Source organism: Schistocerca piceifrons, chromosome 1 (assembly GCF_021461385.2).
Source record: "Schistocerca piceifrons isolate TAMUIC-IGC-003096 chromosome 1, iqSchPice1.1, whole genome shotgun sequence".
Lineage (NCBI taxonomy): Eukaryota > Metazoa > Arthropoda > Insecta > Orthoptera > Acrididae > Schistocerca > Schistocerca piceifrons.
The window spans coordinates 1,131,877,704-1,131,899,553 of NC_060138.1; the positions used below are offsets into that span (position 1 = coordinate 1,131,877,704).

Genomic DNA, 21,850 nt, shown 5'->3' on the forward strand with positions numbered 1-21,850 from the left:
ATGTTTACGGCCCCTTTTTCTTCTGCGAAAAAAACGTTACAGGACACGTGTATCTGGACATGCTGGAAAACTGGCTCATGCCACAACTGGAGACCGACAGCGCCGACTTCATCTTTCAACGGATGGTGCTCCACCGCACTTCCATCATGATGTTCGGCATTTCTTGAACAGGAGATTGGAAAACCGATGGATCGGTCGTGGTGAAGATCATGATCAGCAATTCATGTCATGGCCTCCACGCTCTCCCGACTTAACCCCATGCGATTTCTTTCTATGGGGTTATGTGAAAGATTCAGTGTTTAAACCTCCTCTACCAAGAAACATGCCAGAACTGCGAGCTCGTATCAACGATGCTTTCGAACTCATTGATGGGGACATGCTGCGCCGAGTGTGGGAGGAACTTGATTATCGGCTTGATGTCTGCCGAATCACTGAAGGGTCACATATCGAACATTTGTGAAAGCCTAAAAAAACTTTTTGAGTTTTTGTATGTGTGTGCAAAGCATTGTGAAAATATCTCAAATAATAAAGTTATTGTAGAGCTGTGAAATCGCTTCAATCATTTGTAATAACCCTGTATAAATGGAGATACAATAGCTTACTGCTAGTTGCCGCTAGTTCTCGCCGCGTCTGGTGAATTAGTTCCAGTAGCATCGCTGAAGACAACACCGGCCGTGAAAGCCTACATTGTATGATAAATATCATTCATTTCACAGAAGATGATACAAGAAATATCAGAATGTCCCATTTTGTCTCTGATGCGTTATACAAAGCGAAACATACCGAAACAAGGCTTTAAACAATTCATTGTTGGCAAGGAGGCGAGGACTTGCTAAATGATTAATACTAGTGCCTTCTCTCTCTAGTAAGATACTGCAACAACTACGGCCCTCTTTTAAGAGGGTTAGCGACCCATCGAAAGGAGCCCAGTGAAAAAATACTTTATGATACTTGAAGTGATAGTTCACATTCTTTTCAGTAATCAGTCACCGAATTAAACAACTGCCCTTGTTCTTGTGCGCACCAGTTACTCCTCTACAACTAAATATCCACCTTTACAACCAGGTCTTCCTTTATTTCCTAAAGCTATTAGCTGGTGCAGTCTACCTAAATTTCTCTCTCTCGAAACTCACTTTCTTAGAAAACATTCATTTTGTTCACCTACAAATTCATTTAATATCTGTTACTATCACTATTATTATCATTATTATTAACAGCAGCATCAGCTCTTACTTAGTCAATGCTGTTACTCACATTGTCATTATATATATTCAGATCACTTTTAATTCTACACTCCTGGAAATGGAAAAAAGAACACATTGACACCGGTGTGTCAGACCCACCATACTTGCTCCGGACACTGCGAGAGGGCTGTACAAGCTATGATCACACGCACGGCACAGCGGACACACCAGGAACCGCGGTGTTGGCCGTCGAATGGCGCTAGCTGCGCAGCATTTGTGCACCGCCGCCGTCAGCGTCAGCCAGTTTGCCGTGACATACGGAGCTCCATCGCAGTCTTTAACACTGGTAGCATGCCGCGACAGCGTGGACGTGAACCGTATGTGCAGTTGACGGACTTTGAGCGAGGGCGTATAGTGGGCATGCGGGAGGCCGGGTGGACGTACCGCCGAATTGCTCAACACGTGGGGCGTGAGGTCTCCACAGTACGTCGATGTTGTCGCCAGTGGTCGGCGGAAGGTGCACGTGCCCGTCGACCTGGGACCGGACCGCAGCGACGCACAGATGCACGCCAAGACCGTAGGATCCTACGCAGTGCCGTAGGGGACCGCACCGCCACTTCCCAGCAAATTAGGGACACTGTTGCTCCTGGGGTATCGGCGAGGACCATTCGCAACCGTCTCCATGAAGCTGGGCTACGGTCCCGCACACCGTTAGGCCGTCTTCCCCTCACGCCCCAACATCGTGCAGCCCGCCTCCAGTGGTGTCGCGACAGGCGTGAATGGAGGGACGAATGGAGACGTGTCGTTTTCAGCGATGAGAGTCGCTTCTGCCTTGGTGCCAATGATGATCGTATGCGTGTTTGGCGCCGTGCAGGTGAGCGCCACAATCAGGACTGCATACGACCGAGGCACACAGGGCCAACACCCGGCATCATGGTGTGGGGAGCGATCTCCTACACTGGCCGTACACCACTGGTGATCGTCGAGGGGATACTGAATAGTGCACGGTACATCCAAAACGTCATCGAACCCATCGTTCTACCATTCCTAGACCGGCAAGGGAACTTGCTGTTCCAACAGGACAATGCACGTCCGCATGTATCCCGAGCCACCCAACGTGCTCTAGAAGGTGTAAGTCAACTACCCTGGCCAGCAAGATCTCCGGATCTGTCGCCCATTGAGCATGTTTGGGACTGGATGAAGCGTCGTCTCACGCGGTCTGCACGTCCAGCACGAACGCTGGTCCAACTGAGGTGCCAGGTGGAAATGGCATGGCAAGCCGTTCCACAGGACTACATCCAGCATCTCTACGATCGTCTCCATGGGAGAATAGCAGCCTGCATTGCTGCGAAAGGTGGATATACACTGTACTAGTGCCGACATTGTGCATGCTCTGTTGCCTGTGTCTATGTGCCTGTGGTTCTGTCAGTGTGATCATGTGATGTATCTGACCCCAGGAATGTGTCAATAAAGTTTCCCCTTCCTGGGACAATGAATTCACGGTGTTCTTATTTCAATTTCCAGGAGTGTATTTATACCATTTTATTACGATTTATTATATTAAAGTGATTGCCATTTCTTAAGTAACTATGGTGTATAAATCTGTATATTTGTAAAATTCACTCCATTTCATCGTTGGCCGATTGATACAGCAACCGATTTTCATGGTTATACCGAAAACAGTACAGTTGCGTAGTTATTTTTATTTCTATACAATATGAAATAAAAATAACTTTGCAACCATGATTGTTTTATTTTCAGTATCTGTAAAATCATCGTCACACGAAAAAGAGGTAATGAATAACCTTCATCTGTCAGATTAAAAAAATTAAAAAGTTACAAAGGCTTAGCATTTTGGTTCTACAGTGCTTCAAAACTAATACACACAGTCGAATAACATATTCCTTACTCTATTTCCTATCACAAAAATTTTAGCTTAATATTACTATTTCAAAATTAGGTTCTACGAGTAAAGGTTTGGAACGAAAATAGCCAGACATAAATAAAAGGTACATAATAGAAAAATAATAAAAATACGCGAAGAAAATGACTGCCGTGATCACCGATAAGGAATTAAATCTCAACTCATAATGTATCGACATGAAGGGAAGACATTTTTTTATTGCCATTGGTGTCTAAATGACGTACCTGGCTGCGTACCGTTAAGATCTGCATCGTCGCCTTCTTCCATTTTGAACTTTTCACAGGACCACGCCATGCTTGTGATGCCAACCTCAGAACCGATTTGCACCTGGGAGACCATTGCCCCGTGGACATCCATGACAATGATCTGGCCAGCTGTGGTGCCAAAATATACCTGAAACAATTGTTTTATTAATGAAATTTTTAGAACTGCTGTTGTGATTGCCGATACCGTTCAGTTTTACCCCGAAATTAGAAAACAAAAGTACTACAGAACTCACAAGCAAACCAACTCTCTCTCTCTCTCTCTCTCTCTTTCTCACACAGACACACACACACACACGTACAATATGTGATCAAAAGTATCCGGACACCTGGTTGAAAATGACTTACAAGTTCGTGGCGCCCTCCATCGGTAATGCTGGAACTCAATATGGTGTTGGCCCACCCTTAGCCTTGATGACAGCTTCCACTCTCGTAGGCATACGTTCAATCAGGTGCTGGAAGATTTCTTGGGGAATGGAAGCCCATTCTTTACGGAGTGCAACACTGAGGAGAGGTATCGATGTTGGTCGGTGAGGCCTGGCACGAAGTCGGCGTTCCAAAATGTCCCAGAGGTGTTGTATGGGATTCAGGTTAGGACTCTGTGCAGGCCAGTCCATTACAGAGTATAATTGTCGTGTAACCACTCCGCCACAGGCCGTGCATTCTGAACAGATACTCGATCGTGTTGAAAGATGCGATCGTCATCCCCGAATTGTTCTTCAACAGTGGGAAACAAGAAGGTGCTTAAATCATCATTGTAGGCCTGTGCTGTCATAGTGCCACGCAAAACAAGAAGGGGTGCAAGCACACTCCATGGAAATCACGACCACACCATAACACCACTCCCTCCGAATTTAATTATTGACGCTCCACCCGCTGGCAGATGACGTTCACCGGGTATTCGCCATACTCACACCCTGCCATCGGATCGCCACATAGTGTACCGTATTTCTCACTCCACACAACGGTTTTCCACTGTTCAATCGTCCAATATGTACGCTCCTTACACCAAGATAGGCATCGTTTGGCATTTACCAGCGTGATGTGTGGCTTATGATCAACCGCTCGACCATGAGATCCAAGTTTTCTCACCTCCCGCCTACCTGTCATAGTACTTGCAGTGGATGCTGATGCAGTCTGGAATTCCTGTGTGATGGTGTGGATAGATGTCTGCTTATTACACAGTACGACCCTCTTCAACTGTCGGCAGTCTCTGTCAGTCAACAGACATGGTCGGCCTGTACACTTTTGTGCTGTATGTGTCCCTTTGCGTTTTCACTTCACTATCAGATCGGAAACAGTGGACCTAGGGATGTTTAGGAGAGTGTAAATCTTGCGTACAGACATTTGATACAAGTGACACCCAATCACCTGACGATGTTCGAAGCCCATGAGTTCCGTGGAGCGCCTCATTCTGCTCTCTCACGATGTCTTATGACTGCTGAGGTCGCTGGTATGGAGTATCTGGCAGTAGGTGGCAGCACAATGCACCTAATATGAAAAACGTATGTTTTTGGGGGTGCCCAGATACTTTTGATTACATAGTGTATATAGTGTTTACCCCACGGCTTCACCTGAATACGTGTCGACCACATATATTGCATACATCTCTTCCTCCCCCCCTCTTGGTCCATTTCCTCTGCCCCCCTCTACCCATCTCCTCCTCATCATATCACTGACCATCTCCTAATTCCCTCAATTAATCTGTACCATTCTCGCCCTGGCCCCACTCTCTATCTCCTGATCCGCTCCCTACCCAACTCTTTCTCGCCCCCTTTCTACCCTTCTCCTCATACCCATTATCTCTGTCCAGTTCTTCCTGCCTCCTCTCTCTGCCCATCTTGACCCATATACATTCTGCCCATCTCCTCCTCTTAATCTTTCTCCCCTTGCTCTCTTGCCCCCCCCCCCCTGTCTCTGTCCATCTCCCTCTCTGTTTGTCCATTTTTTCTTACCTCCCCTTCATCTATATTTTCTTCCCATCTCTCTCTGTCTGTCTCCTCCTCCACCTATTCTCTCGCTCAATCTCATCCTCCTCCTCTCTCTATCTGTCTCTTTACCCCCCCCCTGCCCTACACCTTCTCCCCCCTTACTCTATCCATCTTCTCCTCCCCGTGTTTCTCTCACTCCTCCTGTCCCCTCACTCTGTCGATGTCCCCGACCGCCATTTCCCCATCCACCTTCTCCTCCCCCTCCCTCTGTCTCATCTCCAGCTGCCTCTCTCTGTCGAATTCCCTCCTGCCACCCTTTCTGCTCATCAATTCCTGCTCTCACTCAGTCCTTCCCTGCCTGCTTCTCCTCTCTCTATCTACCCCTGCTGACACCCTCTGTCCCTAATGACTCCCTACTACCCCATTTCTTTGTCTTTCACCACTTTTATCCTTATCGGCTTTCCAAAGGCATGATCATCTGCATGTTATCCCCTAAAAAAGAAGTCGATAAAATACACCAATACTAATCACACAATATACCTGTCATGCATGGCGGCCTACTTGTGAGGAACTTCAGATCTGTTATTTGCCCCTGGTGTGCAGGTTGCCGTACAAAGTAGGATAATAACGTAAGTTGATACAACTCAAACACAACGCACCTAAACGTCAATGACCAGAAGAAGATTTCTTGCCTCTGATATGTAAGCTGCCCTGCAAAGCAGGTCAATACGGCAATCTGATACTATTTACAGATGACTCATCTGCTGTAGAAGGTGGCCTGTGTGGCACAGTGTGAAGGAAAACATTTTTGCTCATATCTCCACTCCTTATGGAGTGAGGTGGTTATAAACCCCATAGTGCTGATACTCGCAGAGTTTGCTGCTTGTGCACAAAATTTCATCGAAATAGGCCTGGAGGTTTGGGATGGTGCCCTGGACATACAGACTTAGAGTCTGATTGGTTATATATAAGTCGGTGAAATAGCCTGATACTACTGCCACAGAATGCCAGTTGTGTAGGGCAAAATACTTTACAGGGGCCTTAAAAGCGTATTTGCTCCTGACATGTAGGATGCCATATAAAGACAGCCAATAAACTATGCCAATAGTACTCCAACATACCTGTCATACAAGGAATCCTAAACATTGAAAGGTAAAAACCCTTTCTTGCCCCTAATGTGTTGGCTGCCCTGTAATGCAAGTCAGTAAGGCAGGCCAATGTCATTGGCATGCAACATGCCTGTTGTGCAGGGCAGCCTGCATGGCTGGAGCTGATTTAAAGATTTTTTTTTATCACTGCTCCTAGTGGAGTTAGGAGGCTGTAAACCCTTCAGTACTAATACTTGTGAAGTTCTTCCCACAGATTTGCTTGGGTATAGGTATGACACATACAACGTACACATTTCCTCCCTTCCTGTCTCTTTGTTCACCTCATGTTCCCTCTTCCATCTGTCCATACCCTCCTTCTCATTCTCTATGTCTTTCCTTCTCCTCCCTCTCATTGCCCATTTCCTCCACCCCTCTCTCTGAACATATCCTCCTACTCCTTGCTCTATTACCTCCTTCCCCCTTCTCCTCTTGACACATCTCTATGTGAATTCTCTCTTTCTCCTATCTCTGTACAGGTCTTTCCCTTTCTGTCTCATGCTCCTCCTCTCTCAGTGTTGTTTGTTATTCGTTGAACACGACTGACTGCACAATCGCCAGTGGAGATGGAGCTAGTTGGTGCACAGACAGGCTTTGTCTCCTACGAATGTAATGCTCTGTTGCCTTGCCGGATGATGGTTTGGACATGGGATTCCATCTGTAGTTTATTTTTCTCCTGTATTCTCGGATACCGAAAAACACTGAAGATTCTGGGAGTCCCACGAGAAAAATAAACTGTTGCTGGACTTCCCTGCCCAAACCCATCATTCACCAAAGAAACAGAGCATCACATTCAAGGGAGACAATGTCAGTCTACGTAGCAGCTAGCACCATCTTCTCCACTGGCGATTGTGGCAATCAGTAGAGGTCACTGAATAACAAACGACATTGCGAGACGTTACGCCTGCGGGCCCATCAGCATACAAAGTCACGTTTTCTGCTGAAGGGGTAGTCTGGCAGCAAGTTGTGTGCCTGTAATTTCGAAACTCATAAGCATTGTTGGATGACGTTCTGAACACAGGTACCTGTGCTCTCTTTGTTCGTCAAGACATCTTCTACATACTCTCAAAGTTTGTCGGTGTAATTTTGAAGCACCCTACATATAACAGAAGAAGATATAGGCAGATATGGATATATTCAACCACTTTAACCTCTTCGGGTTGACGTGCAACATAGTATCCCAGCAGGTTCTTCTATTTCTGCCAGTCTTGGCTTCCTACTGCAACTGTCTTTCTTAAGACTGTCCAATACTTTCAGCGGTCTTCCTCTCGGTCTTTTATGGTAAATTGGGCTTCAGACTGGTTTTTCTTTCGACCATTTGCCATCCTTTCTTCGAGCGTCGCGACCAGCTCATTGTCATTCAAGGTAATTACTCTTTCCATTAGGTCACTGACCTTTGTTGTATGTCTGATATTTACTGTCTTTCTTTGTGTAGCCTAACATTGATCTTTAAATTGCTCTATGGGTTACTAAGTGTCTTCTAACAGTGAACTCAGTCAGTGTCTATATCTTACAAACAAAAGTTATTAGTCTTCGTATATCCATAATTAAAATTGACTATTTGGGACGTCAGCTAGTATAATATATGTTAAAAAATGACGAAATTCCTCCAGCTATATTAACATGCTGGTTTTATTGGCGACTAGTTTCGATGATGTTACATCATTATCTTCAGGCTCATACTTGTTGACAGCAAGTGTATATGTCTAACACTAGTAGTCAGTGGTGAGACAGGCGTGTTCCATGCGGAAGGCAGGTAGTAACTGAAGATGATGTTGTAACAACATCGAAACTAGTCGCCAATAAAACCAACACCCTAATACAGCTGGAGGAATTTCGTCATTTTTTAACATATACGTTATTACTGGTAATATGCATTGGTCTAGAACTGTTTTCTACAGGACTCCTGACGTCTTTAACTTTAAATCTAGAGAGTATATCTTCCGTAAGCTAGGCAACCATATTTAATACGTCGAAATGTATCTAGTTTTAAGCCACCATTCACGTTTGGAAGTTGACGGAAACAGACATATTATGTGACTCTTTCGAGGCGTGTAATTTCAACACTTTTTGTGGATTCATTACTTTCGCCCTGTAGCACAGCACGTTTACTTAGTTCATAGCATTTTGAAAGTTACTTTTGAAGATTGCACCGCTGCTTTGTTAACTCACGTCTAGATATTCTGCATTCCTAAAATGTTTGACCCAGCTCCCTACGCCCCATTCCCCATCCCCATACACCTAACCTCCCACCCCGGTCGCCCTACTGGGCAGTCGTAAGAAGATGTATCTATAAGAGACACAGGCCGTGTAACATCTGTGAACCGTAGCGCTGAGTGAACCGTAGCGCTGAGCAGAATGCTGCAACACAAATTGTTATGCAACAGAAAGATGTACCTCAACTGCTATCAGAAGAGGTTTTTTTTTTTTTTTTTTTTTTTTTTTTTTTTTTCTAGTATCAGTCTTCTGACCGATATGATGCAGCTCGCAACGAAATTCTCTCCCCAACCAACTTCCTCATCTCTCAGTAGCAATTACAGCCTACATCCTCAGTTACTGCAGGATGTATTCCAGTTTCTGTCTTCTACAGTTTTTATCCTCTACAGTTCCCTCTAGTACCATGGAAGTTAATTCCTGCTGTCCTAACAGATGTCCTACCACCCTGTCCCATCTTAATGTTAGTGTTTTCCTTATAATCCTTTCTCGCGGAACCATCTCGTTCCTTACCTTATTAGTCCAATTAATTTTCAATATTCTTCTGTAAAACCACATCTCAAACGCTTCGATTCTCTTCTGTTCCGGTTTTCCACAGTCCATGTTTCACGTCCATATAGTGCTGTGCTCCAAATGTACATTTTCAGAAATTTATTCCTCAAATTAAGGTCAATTTTTGATACTTCTCTTGGAAAGGAATGCCCTTTTTACCAGTGCTAGTCTGCTTTTGATGTCCTCCTTGCTCTCTCCGTCACGGGTTATTTTGCTGCCTAGGTAGCAGAATTCCTTCATTCACTTTGTGATCACCAATTATGATGTTAAGTTTCTCGCTGTTCTCATTTCTGCTACTTCTCATTACTTTCGTCTTTCTTCGATTTACTCTCAGTCCATATTCTGTACTCATTAGACTGTTCGTTTCATTTTCAATTCTTCTTCATTTTCACTTAGGACAGCAATGTCATTAGCGAATCTTATCTGTGATATCCTTTCACCTTGAATTTTAATTCCACTCTTGAGCCTTTCATTTATTTCCATAACTGCTTCTTCGATATATAGACTGGACAGTAGGGGAGAAAGACTACATGCCAGTCTTACACACTTTTTAATCCGAGCACTTTGTTCTTCGTCTCCCACTCTTATTACGCCCTCTTGGTTCTTCTACACATTGTATATTTACCGTCTTTCGTTATAGCTTACTCCTATTTTTCTCAGAATTTCGAACATCTGGCACGATTTTACATTGTCGAACGGTTTTTCCAGGTCGACAAATCCTATTAACGCGTCTTGATTTTTCTTTAGTTTTGTTTCCATTATTAACTGCAACGTCAGAGCTGCCTCTTGGTGCCTTTACCTTTCCTAGAGTCAAACTGATCGTCAATCTAATACATCCTCAGTTTCCATTTCCATTCTTCTGTACATTACTCTGGTCAGCAACTTGGATGCGTGAGCTGTTAAGCCGATTGTGCAATAATTTTCGCACTTGTCGGCTCTTGCAGACTACGGAATTGTGTGGATGATATTTTTTCCAAAATTCATATGGCATAACGCCAGACTAATACACTCTACACACCAACGTGCATAGTCATTTTGTTGCCACTTCCCCAAATGATTTCAGAACATCTGATGGAATGTTGTCTATCCCTTCTGCTTTACTCGATTGTAAGTCTTCTAAAGCTCTTTAAATTCTGATTCTAATACTAAATTCCCTATCTCTTCTGTATCGACTCCTACTTCTTCTTCTATCGTCAGACAAATCTTCCCCCTCAATGACGCCTTCAATGTACTATTTCCACTTATCCGCCCTCTCCTCTACATTTAGCAGTGGAATTCTAGTTGCATTCTTAATGTTACCACCCTTGCTTTTAATTTCACCGAATGGTGTTTTAACTTTCCTATATGCTGAGTCAGTCCTTCCGACAGTCATTTCTTTTTCTATTTCTTCACATATTTCATGCAGCCATTTCGTCTTAGCTTCCCTGCACTTTCTGTTTATTTCATTCCTCAGCGACTTGTATTTCTGAGTTTCTCTGAAAATTTTTGTACTTCCTTCACTCTTCGATCAACTGAAGTATTTCTTCTATTACCCATGGTTTCTTCACAGTTACCTTCTTTGTATCTATGTTTTTCCTTCCATGATTGCCATTTTAGAGATGACCATTCCTCTTCAACTGAACTGCCTACTAAGCAATTCCTTATTTCTGTATTTATAGCCCTAGAGAACTTCAAGCATATCTGGTCATTCCTTAGTACTTCCGTATCCCACTTCTTTGCGTATTGGTTCTTCCTGACTAATCTCTTAAACTTCAGCCTACTCTTCATCACTACTACATTATGATCTGAGTCTGTGCCTACTCCTGGGTACGCCTTACAATCCACTATCTGATTTCGGAATCTCTGTCTGACCATGGCGTAATCTAACTGAAATCTTCCTGCATTACAAGGCTTTTTCCAAGTATATCTCCCTCTCTTGTGATTCTTGAACAGAGTATTCACTGTTACTACATGAAATTTATTGCAACACTCAATTGGTCTTTCTACTCTCTCATTCCTAGTACCAAACCCATATTCTCCAGTAACGCTTTTTTCTACTCCTTCCCCTACAACTGTATTCCAATTCCCCATGAGTGTTAGATGTTCATCTCTCTTTACGTACTTCTACTACTAATACTACTTCTGCTACTACGTGGATACTCTGCAAATCACATTTAAGTGCCTGGCAGAGGATGCATCGAACCACCTTCACAATTCTCTATTATTCCAATCTCGTATAGCGCGCGGAAAGAATGAACACCTATATCTTTCCGTACGAGCTCTGATTTCCCTTAATTCATCGTCATGATCGTAACTCCCTATGTAGGTCGTTGTCAACAAAATATTTTCGCATTCGGAGGAGAAAGTTGATGATTGGAATTTCGTGAGAAGGTTCCGTCGCAACGAGAAACGCCTTTCTTTAATGATGTCCAGCCCAAATCATGTATCATTTCAGTGACACTTCTCCCCTATTTCGCGATAATACAAAACGTGCTTCCCTTCTTTGGACTTTTTCGATGTACTCTGTTAGTCCTTTTTTATAAGGATCCCACAACGCGCAGCAGTATTCTAATACAAGACGGACAAGCGTAGTGTAAGCAGTCTCCTAAGTAGATCTGTTATATTTTGTAAGTGTCCTGCCAATAAAACGCAGTCTTTTGTTAGCCTTCCCCACAACATTTTCTATTTGTTCCTCCCAACCCTAAGTTGTTCGTAATTGTATGTCCTAGATATTTAGTTGAATTTACGGTCTTTAGTTGAATTTACGGTCTTTTCTCTGACAGGAAATCACAAATCCAGTCACATAACTGAGACGATATTCCATAAGCACGCAATTTCACTACAAGCCGCTTGTGTTGCACAGTGTCAAAAGCCTTCCGGAAATCCAGAAATATGGAATCGCTTTGAAATCCCTTGTCAATAGCACTCAACACTTAATGCGAATAAAGAGTGTTTCACAAGAACGATGTTTTCTAAACCCATGTTCACTGTGTGTCAATAGACGGTTTTCTTCGAGGTAATTCATAATGTTCGAAACAATATATGTTCCAAAATCCTGCTGCATATCGACGTTAATGATATGGGCCTGTAATTAAGTGGATTACTCCTACTACCTTTCTTGAATACTGGTGCGACCTGTGTAACTTTCCAGCGTTTGTGTACGGATCTTTCGTCGATCGAACGGTTGTATATGTTTGTTACGTATCGAGCTAACGCATCAGCATACTCTGAAAGGAACGTAACTGGTATACAATCTGGACCAGAAGGCTTGCTTTTATTAAGTGATTTAAATTGCTTCACTACTACGAGGATGTTTACTTCTACGTTAGTCATGTTGGCAACTGTCCTTGATTCGAATTCTGGAATATTTACTTCGTCTTCTTTTGTGAAGGCATTTCAGAAGGCTGTGTTTAGTAACTCTGCTTTGGTAGCACTGTCTTCGATAGTATCCCCATTGCCATCGCGCAGAGAAGGCATTGATTGTTTCTTGTCGTTAACATAATTCACGTACGACCAGAATCTCTTTGGATTTTCTGCCGGGTTTCGCGATAAAGTTTTGCTGTGGAAACTGTTAAAGCAACTCGCATTGAAGTCCGCGCTAAATTTCGAGCTTCTGTAAAAGATCGCCAATCTTGGGGATTTTGCGTTTGTTTAAATTTGGCATGTTTGTTTCGTTGTTTCTGCAACAGTGTTCTAACCCGTTTTGTGTACCAAGGAGGATCAGCTCCGCCGTTTGCTAATTTATTTGGTATAACTCTCTCAATTGCTGCCGATATTATTTCTTTTAATTCAAGCCACATCTGGTCTACACTTATATTAATAATTTGAAAGGAGTGGAGATTGTCTCTCAGGAAGGCGTTAATTGAATTTGTATCTGATTTTTTGAATAGGTATATTTTTCTTTTATTTTTGGAGGGTTTGGTGGTCACAATATTCAATCTCGCTACGACAACCCTGTGTTCACAAATCCCTGTATCCGTTTTAATGTTCGTTATTAACTCAGGATCATTTCCTGCTAAGAGGTCAGGTGTATTTTCACAACCGATTACAATTCGCATGGGCTCATGAATTAACTGCTCGAAATAATTTTCAGAAAATGCGTTTAGCACAATTTCGGATGATGTTTTATGCGTACCTCCGGAATTAAACATGTATTTTCGCCAACGTACTGAATCAGTATCCTGATATACTTGCTCTATCTCTCCATCTTCAGTTTGCGACGTCGGCATGTATACCTGAACTGTCGTTGTCGGTGTTGGTTTGCTGTCGATTCTGATAAGAACAACCCTGTCACTGAACTGTTCACAGTAACACACTCTCTGCCCTACCTTCCTATTCATAACGAATCCTACTCCCATTACACCATTTTCTGCTGCTGTTGGTATTACCCTGTGCTCACCTGACCAAAAATCCTTTTCTTTCCATTTCACTTCACTGACGTCCACTATATCTATATTGAGCCTTAGAATTTCCATTTTCAGATTTTCTAATTCCCCTACACATTCAGACTTTTGATATTCCATGCCCCGACTCATAGAACATTACAAAAAAATTACATTCTGCTATGAGGTGCGTCGTCCATGGTTTAACAGTCCGATAAGCCCCGCTTCGTGGATTTAAATTCCCTAAAGGAACGTATTCAGGATGTAAAAATACTCTGTCACAGGAAACATAATATCGCTAAGTTCCCAATGTTTCTGAGTAGGAAACTACGTTCGCTTTCGTTTCGGAACATACTCTGTTTTTCATACTCTAAAGCTTGCCACATGTACGTGAGCATGAGCACAAGTTTTTAGTTAGGTAGAACGGGTTGTACACAACTTTAGGCTGATGAGAATGTCGGGCGAGAAAGTTTAAAATCAGGTTAAGAGTTATGACCTTCAACTTAGAGACGCTGATTGTTGTAGTACGGCTATCTCGCGCCTAGGGATTCGACAACTGTACAAAGAACATGAAAAATATATGCGTCACATCTCTTATGAAAAATTATAAGTATCACATCTCGTATACTTGGCTTAAAGATTGTATTTAATGGCTCTTCAGAAGTTGGAAGAGAAAAAGGTGATCATGATGAAGCGGGCAATGCGTTGAAACGATGTTTGCAGAAAGTCAGCAATAATTGCAACAATACTTTATTAGTAAAATGAAAAACATTTGTTTGTCTTTATTTAATGGGACACTGGAGGTGGTAACATGTCATTACATACGCAGAACTTTTAAAAGGTAAGGATAAGAATAATAAAATATCCAATCCTAGAAGATGAATAACAATGGAATCAGTAATAATAATAATCATTATTGTTGCAGTCGTCGATCCGAAGACTAATTTAGTGTAGCTCTACACGCTAGTCTACTTTATGCAACTCTCTTCGTAAGTGCATAACTACTCCGCCTCACTTCCATTCCAAAGTGCTGACTGTATTCAAGCCTCAGGCTCCCTCTCAAACTCTCACCCCTCCTCCACTTGCCTTTGTTAGCACGTTAATTGTTGATTGATGCCTCAGGATTTGAAATACCAAAATTTCCTTTCTTTTAGCCAGACTGTTCCATAAAGCTACTTCCTCGGAAATAAAATAGCAATGGGCTAGGAAAGGGTTAAGTGTAATTGCAGTTTCACTGCCGCCGAGAGTCTTCCTGTTACCTGGAAACCTACAGATGTTTCATCTACGTCTAGCTCCTGAAATTTGGTGAGATGTGTGTGATGAAGTGTAACTTTCATTGTACCATATGATTCATGTTGTTGTGTTTAGATTCGTGGATGAAAAGTAGGAAAAATGGCAGAGTATGTGTCAGAGGGTCTAATTAATGTACTCTTCCTGAACCGTGTGTGCACTAAGTGATACGACGAAACTACATATAAATGTACTTATACATACATCAAAAAAGATTTGCCTCACCTCGGTTCCGAGAGTTCCGGAAACAGTACAGAAAATTGGAATAGAAATCAACATACACCTCATTTCCGCTCCTTTTTATTACTCATGAAAACCACACATTGCATGTTGTACCACCATACAGCGAGACCTTCAGAGGTGGTGGTCCAGACTGCTGCACACACCGGTATCTCTAATACCCAGTAGCACGTCTTCTTGCGTTGGTGCATGCCTGTATTCGTCGTTCATCAAAGCACTGTTGGTCCAGATTGTCCCACTCCTCAACGGCGATTCGGCGCAGATCCCTCAGAGTAGTGGGTGGGTCACGTCGTCCATAAACAGCCCTTTCCAATCTAGCCCAGGCATGTTCGGTAGGGTTCATGTCTGGAGAACATGCTGGTCACTCTAGTCGAGAGATGTCGTTATCCTGAAGGAAGTCATTCACAAGATGTGCACGATGGGGGCGCGAATTGTCGTCCATGAAGACGAATGCCTTGCCAATATGCTGCCGATATGGTTGCATTGTCGGACGGAGGACGGCATTCCCATGTCGTATAGCCGTTACGGCACCTTCCATGACCGCCAGCGGCGTACGTCGGCTCCAAATAGTGCCACCCCAAAACAGCAGGGAACCTCCACCTTTCTGCACTTGCTGGACAGTGTGTTTAGGGCGTTCAGCCTGACCGGGTTGCCTCCAAACACGTCTCCGACGATTGTCTGGTTGAAGGCATATGCGACACTCATCGGTGAACAGAACATGATGACAATACTGAGAGGGCCTATTCGGCATTTTTTTGGGCCCATCTGTTCCGCGCTGCATGGTCTCGTGGATGCAAAGATGGACCTTACCATCGACGTCGGGAGTGAAGTTGCGCATGATGCAGCCTACTCCGCACAGTTTGAGTCTGAACGAAAAGCATTATTCAACATGGTGGCGTTTCTGTCAGGGTTCCTCCGAACCATAATCCGCAAGTAGCGGTCATCCACTGCAGTAGTAGCCCTTGAGGAGCATGAGCGAGGCATGCCATCGACAGTTCCTGTCTCTCTGAATTTCCTCCATGTCCGAACAACATTACTTTGGTTCACACGCAGACCCCTGGACACTTCCATTGATGAGAGCCCTTCCTGGCACAAAGTAACAATGCGGAAGTGATCGAACCGCGGTATTGATCATCTAGGCAAGGTTGAACTACAGACAATATGAGCCGTGTACCTCCTTCGTGGTGGAATGACTGGAACTGATCGGCTGCCGAACCCCCTACGTCTACTAGGCGCTGCTCATGCATGATTGTTTACATCTTTGGGCGGGTTTAGTGACATCTCTGAACAGTGAAAGGGCCTGTGTCTGTGATATAATATCCACAGTTAACGTCTATCTTCATGAGTTCTGTTAACCGGGATGATGCAAAACTTTTTTTGATATGTGTATTTGAGGACATAGCATGCTTACTCTATTATCATCATATTGTTTAATGAGGTAGTAGTTACCTGCTGATCGTCAGGAGTCCATATACCACACGTGATAGTGGATTCCAAATTGAGCATTGACGACCAGTACCTTTGGCCAGCCACGGATCCAACCAAAACAAAACCATCCTGTGGAAGAAAATCAGACGTGCTCAATAAATTATTTACTATGGAGACTAAACAATATCAGTATTTTAGTCACAACTGTGTCCGCTGCGAAACGAACGAGACTGATTTGCCGCTACACTGTCTGTTCTTTGTTGGATCACAATACCATTTTATTTTCGATTTTTCACTACTGCTCAGTATACTGTTCCTGAACAGTATGTCTGCCTAAAATAAAAATGTAATTAGCTGAGAGAATAAAAATTAAAATTAAATAAAGATGGTCAGTCAACCGACATACGCCCATAAAAAAAAGACTGCTTCCGAAATACATTCTGAAACAAAGCAACGCGACGCACCAGGAAGGATTTATCTGAGTTGGGACGGAAACCAGTAGATCTGATGTACATATATAGACAAACAAATGATTACGATTTCAGAATAATTGCCTGATTTATTCACGAAAAAGAACTTCACAAAGTGAGCAAATCAGTAACGCTTTGGTCCATTCCGGCCCTTATACAAGTAGTTAGTTGGCTTCCCATCGATTGGTGGAGTTGTTGGATGTCCTCCTAAGGGGTGTCAAGCCGACTTTTGCCCAATTGGCGCGTTAAATAGTCTAAATCGCAAGCTGGTTGAAGTGCCCCGCCCATAATGCTGCAAAAGTTCTCAGTTGGGGAGGGATCCAACGGCCTTTCTGGCCAAGGTGTGGTTTGGTATGGACGAAGACAAGAAGTAGAAACTCTCGCCATGTGCAGGCAGGTATTATATTGCTGAAATGTAAGTCCAGGATGGCTTGCTACGAAGGGCAACAAAGCGGGGCACAGAATATCGTCGACGTTTCGCTGTGCTATGAGTGCCGACGGTGACCAAGGGCGCCAAGTGTGCCCAAAAGGGTCCTGCCATGAAAAAAAATGGCACCCCAGACCATAATTCCTGACTGTCGTGTCATAAGGCGGGCGACAGTTAGGTTGCTCTCCCACCACTTGCAAGGGAGTCTCCAAACACGACTTCGGCCTGGAATCTCATTGACTGGAGTAGAATAATCTTCAGTGATGAGTCCCACCCCGAACTGTGTCCGATGACTGCTTGTCTCCGTGCTTCCCAAGACCTGCCTTGTCCAGAAAGCCTGCCAGATCTCTACCGAACTGAAAACGTTTGGAGTATTACGGGCAGGTCCCTCCGACCAGCTTGCGATTTTGACGATCCAACATACCAGTTTGACAGAATCTGGTACGATATCCCTAATAAGGGCATCCAGCAAGTCCATCAATCACTGCCAAGCCGAATAACTGCTTGCATAAGCGCCAGAGCTGGGGCAACGCGTTATTGGCTTGCTCAATTTGTGAAGCTCTTTCTCTTAAATAAATCATCCAGTTTTCCTGAAATCTTAATCATTCGTTTGCATATGTAATCGCATCTACCGATTTCCTTCCCATTCGGATAATTCCTTCGAGATGCGTCGCTTTTTTTTTTGTCTTAGAGTGTATTTGAGAACCAGTGGGAATTTATGTAGCTCACACATTGTTAAAATATGGTGAGATGGCCTAGAATTAAGTTCATATTTTATTATAACAGATGATAATGATGATTTGTTGGTCAGTGCCCTTGTTATAATAAACTGCTTTTCAATAAGATTGTCACATGGTGACTTAAAAATCATTATTCCGTACAAATAACAAGGTATCTGATTCCGGGAAAGTCAATGGCCCAAAAGCTAGCTTTTTATACTCCCATTTTTATCGCTAAGTTCTCTGCGGGCTGCTGTTAATGAAGAAATTAGAAGACCTTGTAAACTGGTCTTGTACCTACTGCATTACACCATCGTGCTGGTTGGACAATTTGAATCTGCCGCTAGGCAGATGGCCTGAAGATTTTCACACCTCACTGCGTGCAAGGCATTTGGGAATTTTTAAGATTCACGGGAAAATACATGCTAAATTTATTTGGAAGCATATGAAATCCAGACATTATGGATACTCCAACTGTGTAAGACTTATGCGGCACGTAAGATTCCTCTGATCACTAAGATTGGCTTTCTTGCATCCGAACCGGTTGAAAGACCGTTTGAGAAGTTATATGTGGATTCTGCAGGTCCCCTTCCATGAACTAGGGTAGCATTTAAGTATGTACAAGTTTGTATGGATGCTCTTTCCCAGTTTATGTGTTTTTTTTTTTTTTTTTGACGAAGGTGGCTACCACCCAGTCGGCGATAGAAGCCCTAGAAAAGATATTTAGTATATTTAGTATAAGATGTGTCTATTTAGTATAAGGTGTGTGATATGGACATGATAAAGAATTTCAGTGTCATTAGTAAATGGTTCAAATGGCTCTGAGCACTATGGGACTCAACTGCTGAGGTCATTAGTCCCCTAGAACTTAGAACTAGTTAAACCTAACCAACCTAAGGACATCACAAACATCCATGCCTGAGGCAGGATTCGAACCTGCGACCGTAGCGGTCTTGCGGTTCCAGACTGCAACGCCTTTAACCGCACGTCCACTTCGGCCGGCGTCATTAGTAAGGTGGCCAATAAGATCACATGTAAATGACTGTCTAGGTTCATGGAGGTGCTACAGATTTCGAAGTTTTTAAGTCCAATTACGTTATTGGTACACGACCCGGTTTGGGCCAGCAAAAGAAGATCCACCTTTCTCAAATCAAGCTGGTTCACAAGCAAATGAGATAAAGCATAAGCAGTCCCTGGGAATATGGGGTAATGTATCGTTTTCTCTCTATCATTTTTGTTGTTCTGCTTTTGCTTGATCCAGAAATTTATTGTGTATATCATTCCAGAGTGATGACAGTGTGTGTAGATACAGTTTTAGTTTTTAAATTTTCTCTTTTAACGCTAATGAGTTATTTTGGGAGTACGTCCTTTGGGGGCTTCGCATATAGTATGTAGTTATAGAGACTAAAGTGGGAGAGGAGTGTCTACCGGTTGCTCACACATTTTGGATCAGCCGCTTGGCTGATAGTCTGAAAGAAGGCTGAACTGCACCACCTACTGGAAATCGTCACTATGCAGAACCCACACATTGGTGCAGCGCGTACAGACTAGGACAGAGTGAATCTAGTGAGTCTCGGCAGTGGTACGCACGGAGAGATGACTTGTGGCTTGCGAAAAACAGACAGCTGTTTTGGAATCCGCCAACAGATGCTGTAGGACGAATTATCTTGAAACTCTCTGTAGCTGTGACACAAGAGTGGACAGCACGGATTGTGGCGATTGGTTACGAAATGTGGGAACGTTGTATGTTCAGCAGCAGTGAATTACAAGGTACTGTACAGTGATGGCACTCTCTTTTCTGTTGGCGTGAACTGCGATGGAATTGCATTTCGAATAACGGATGTTGACTGGTGTTATATTCATGCTATAAGAAGAGATCTATACAGGGTGGTCCATTGATAGTGACCGGGCCAAATATCTCACGAAATAAGCATCAAACGAAAAAACTACAAAGAACGAAACTCGTCTAGCTTGAAGGGGGAAACCAGATGGCACTATGGTTGGTCCGTTAGATGGCGCTGCCATAGGTTGAACGGATATCAACTGCGTTTTTAAAAATAGGAACCCTCATTTTTGATTACATATTCGTGTAGTACGTAAAGAAATATGAATGTTTTAATTGGACCATTTTTTTCGCTTTGTGATAGATGGCGCTGTAATACTCACAAACGTATAAGTACGTGGTATCACGTAACATTCCCCCAGTGCGGGCAGTATTTGCTTCGTGATAGATTACCCGTGTTAAAATGGACCGTTTACCAATTGCGGAAAAGGTCGATATCCTGATGATGTATGGCTATTGTGATCAAAATGCCCAACGGGCGTATTGCGCAAGAGTCGGGAATCGCAAAAATGTCGGTGTTGAGAATGCTATATCAACATCGATTGCACCCGTACCATATTTCTATGCACCAGGAATTGCATGGCGACGACTTTGAACGTCGTCTACAGTTCTGCCACTGAGCACAAGAGAACTTACGGGACGATGACAGATTTTTTGCACGCGTTCTACTTAGCGACGAAGCGTCATTCACCAACAGCGGTAACATAAACCGGCATAATATGCACTCATTGGGCAACGGACAATCCACGATGGCTGCGACAAGTGGAACAACCGCGACCTTGGCGGGTTAATGTATGGTGCGGCATTGTGGGAGGAAGGATAATTGACCCCCATTTTATCGATGCCAATCTAAATGGTGCAATTTAAGATGATTTCCTACGTAATGTACTACCGATGTTAGTACAAGATGTTTCACTGCATGACAGAATGGCGATGTGCTTCCAACATGATGGATGTCCGGCACATAGCTCGCGTGCGGCTGAAGCGGTATTCATGACAGGTGGATTGGTCGTCGAAGCACCATACCATGGCCCGCACGTTCACCGGATCTGACATCCCAGGATTTCTTTCTGTGGGGAAAGTTGAAGGATATTTGCTATCGTGATCCACCGACAACGCCTGACGACATGCGTCGGCGCATTGTCAATGCATGTGCGAACATTACGGAAGGCGAACTACTCGCTGTTGAGAGGAATGTCGTTACACGTATTGCCAAAAGCATTGAGGTCGACGGACATCATTTTGAGCATTTATTGCATTAATGTGGTATTTACAGGTAATCACACTGTAACAGCATTCGTTCTCGGAAATGATAAGTTCACAAAGGTACACGTATCACATTGGAACAGCCGAAATAAAATGTTCAAACGTACCTAAGTTCTGTATTTTAATTTAAAAAACCTACCTGTTGCCAACTGTTCGTCTAAAATTGTGAGACATATGTTTGTGACTATTACAGCGCCATCTATCACAAAGCAAAAAAAGTGGTCCAACTATAACATTCATATCTGTTTACGTACTACTCGAATATGTAATAAAAATGGGGGTTCCAATTTAAAAAAACGCAGATGATATCCATGTGAGCTATGGCAGCGCCATCTAGCGGGCCAACCATAGCGCCATCTGGTTTCCCCCTTCAAGCTAGACAAGTTTCGTTCTTCGTACACTCCTGGAAATTGAAATAAGAACACCGTGAATTCATTGTCCCAGGAAGGGGAAACTTTATTGACACATTCCTGGGGTCAGATACATCACATGATCACACTGAGAGAACCAGAGGCACATAGACACAGGCAACAGAGCATGCACAATGTCGGCACTAGTACAGTGTATATCCACTTTTCGCAGCAATGCAGGCT

At 43.4% G+C, this 21,850-nt stretch overlaps 1 protein-coding gene across 1 annotated transcript in view; it reads right to left on the reverse strand.

Annotated features, from left to right (window-relative positions):
* Positions 1-21,850, reverse strand: part of LOC124778371 (tubby-related protein 4) — a 138,255-nt gene that overhangs the window by 92,315 nt on the left and 24,090 nt on the right. The window contains exons 3-4 of the mRNA XM_047253639.1: positions 16,554-16,661; positions 3,333-3,501 (exon numbers count right to left, since the gene is read on the reverse strand). Coding sequence (XP_047109595.1) covers positions 3,333-3,501; positions 16,554-16,661 — 277 coding nt within the window. The remainder of the gene's footprint in view (positions 1-3,332; positions 3,502-16,553; positions 16,662-21,850) is intronic.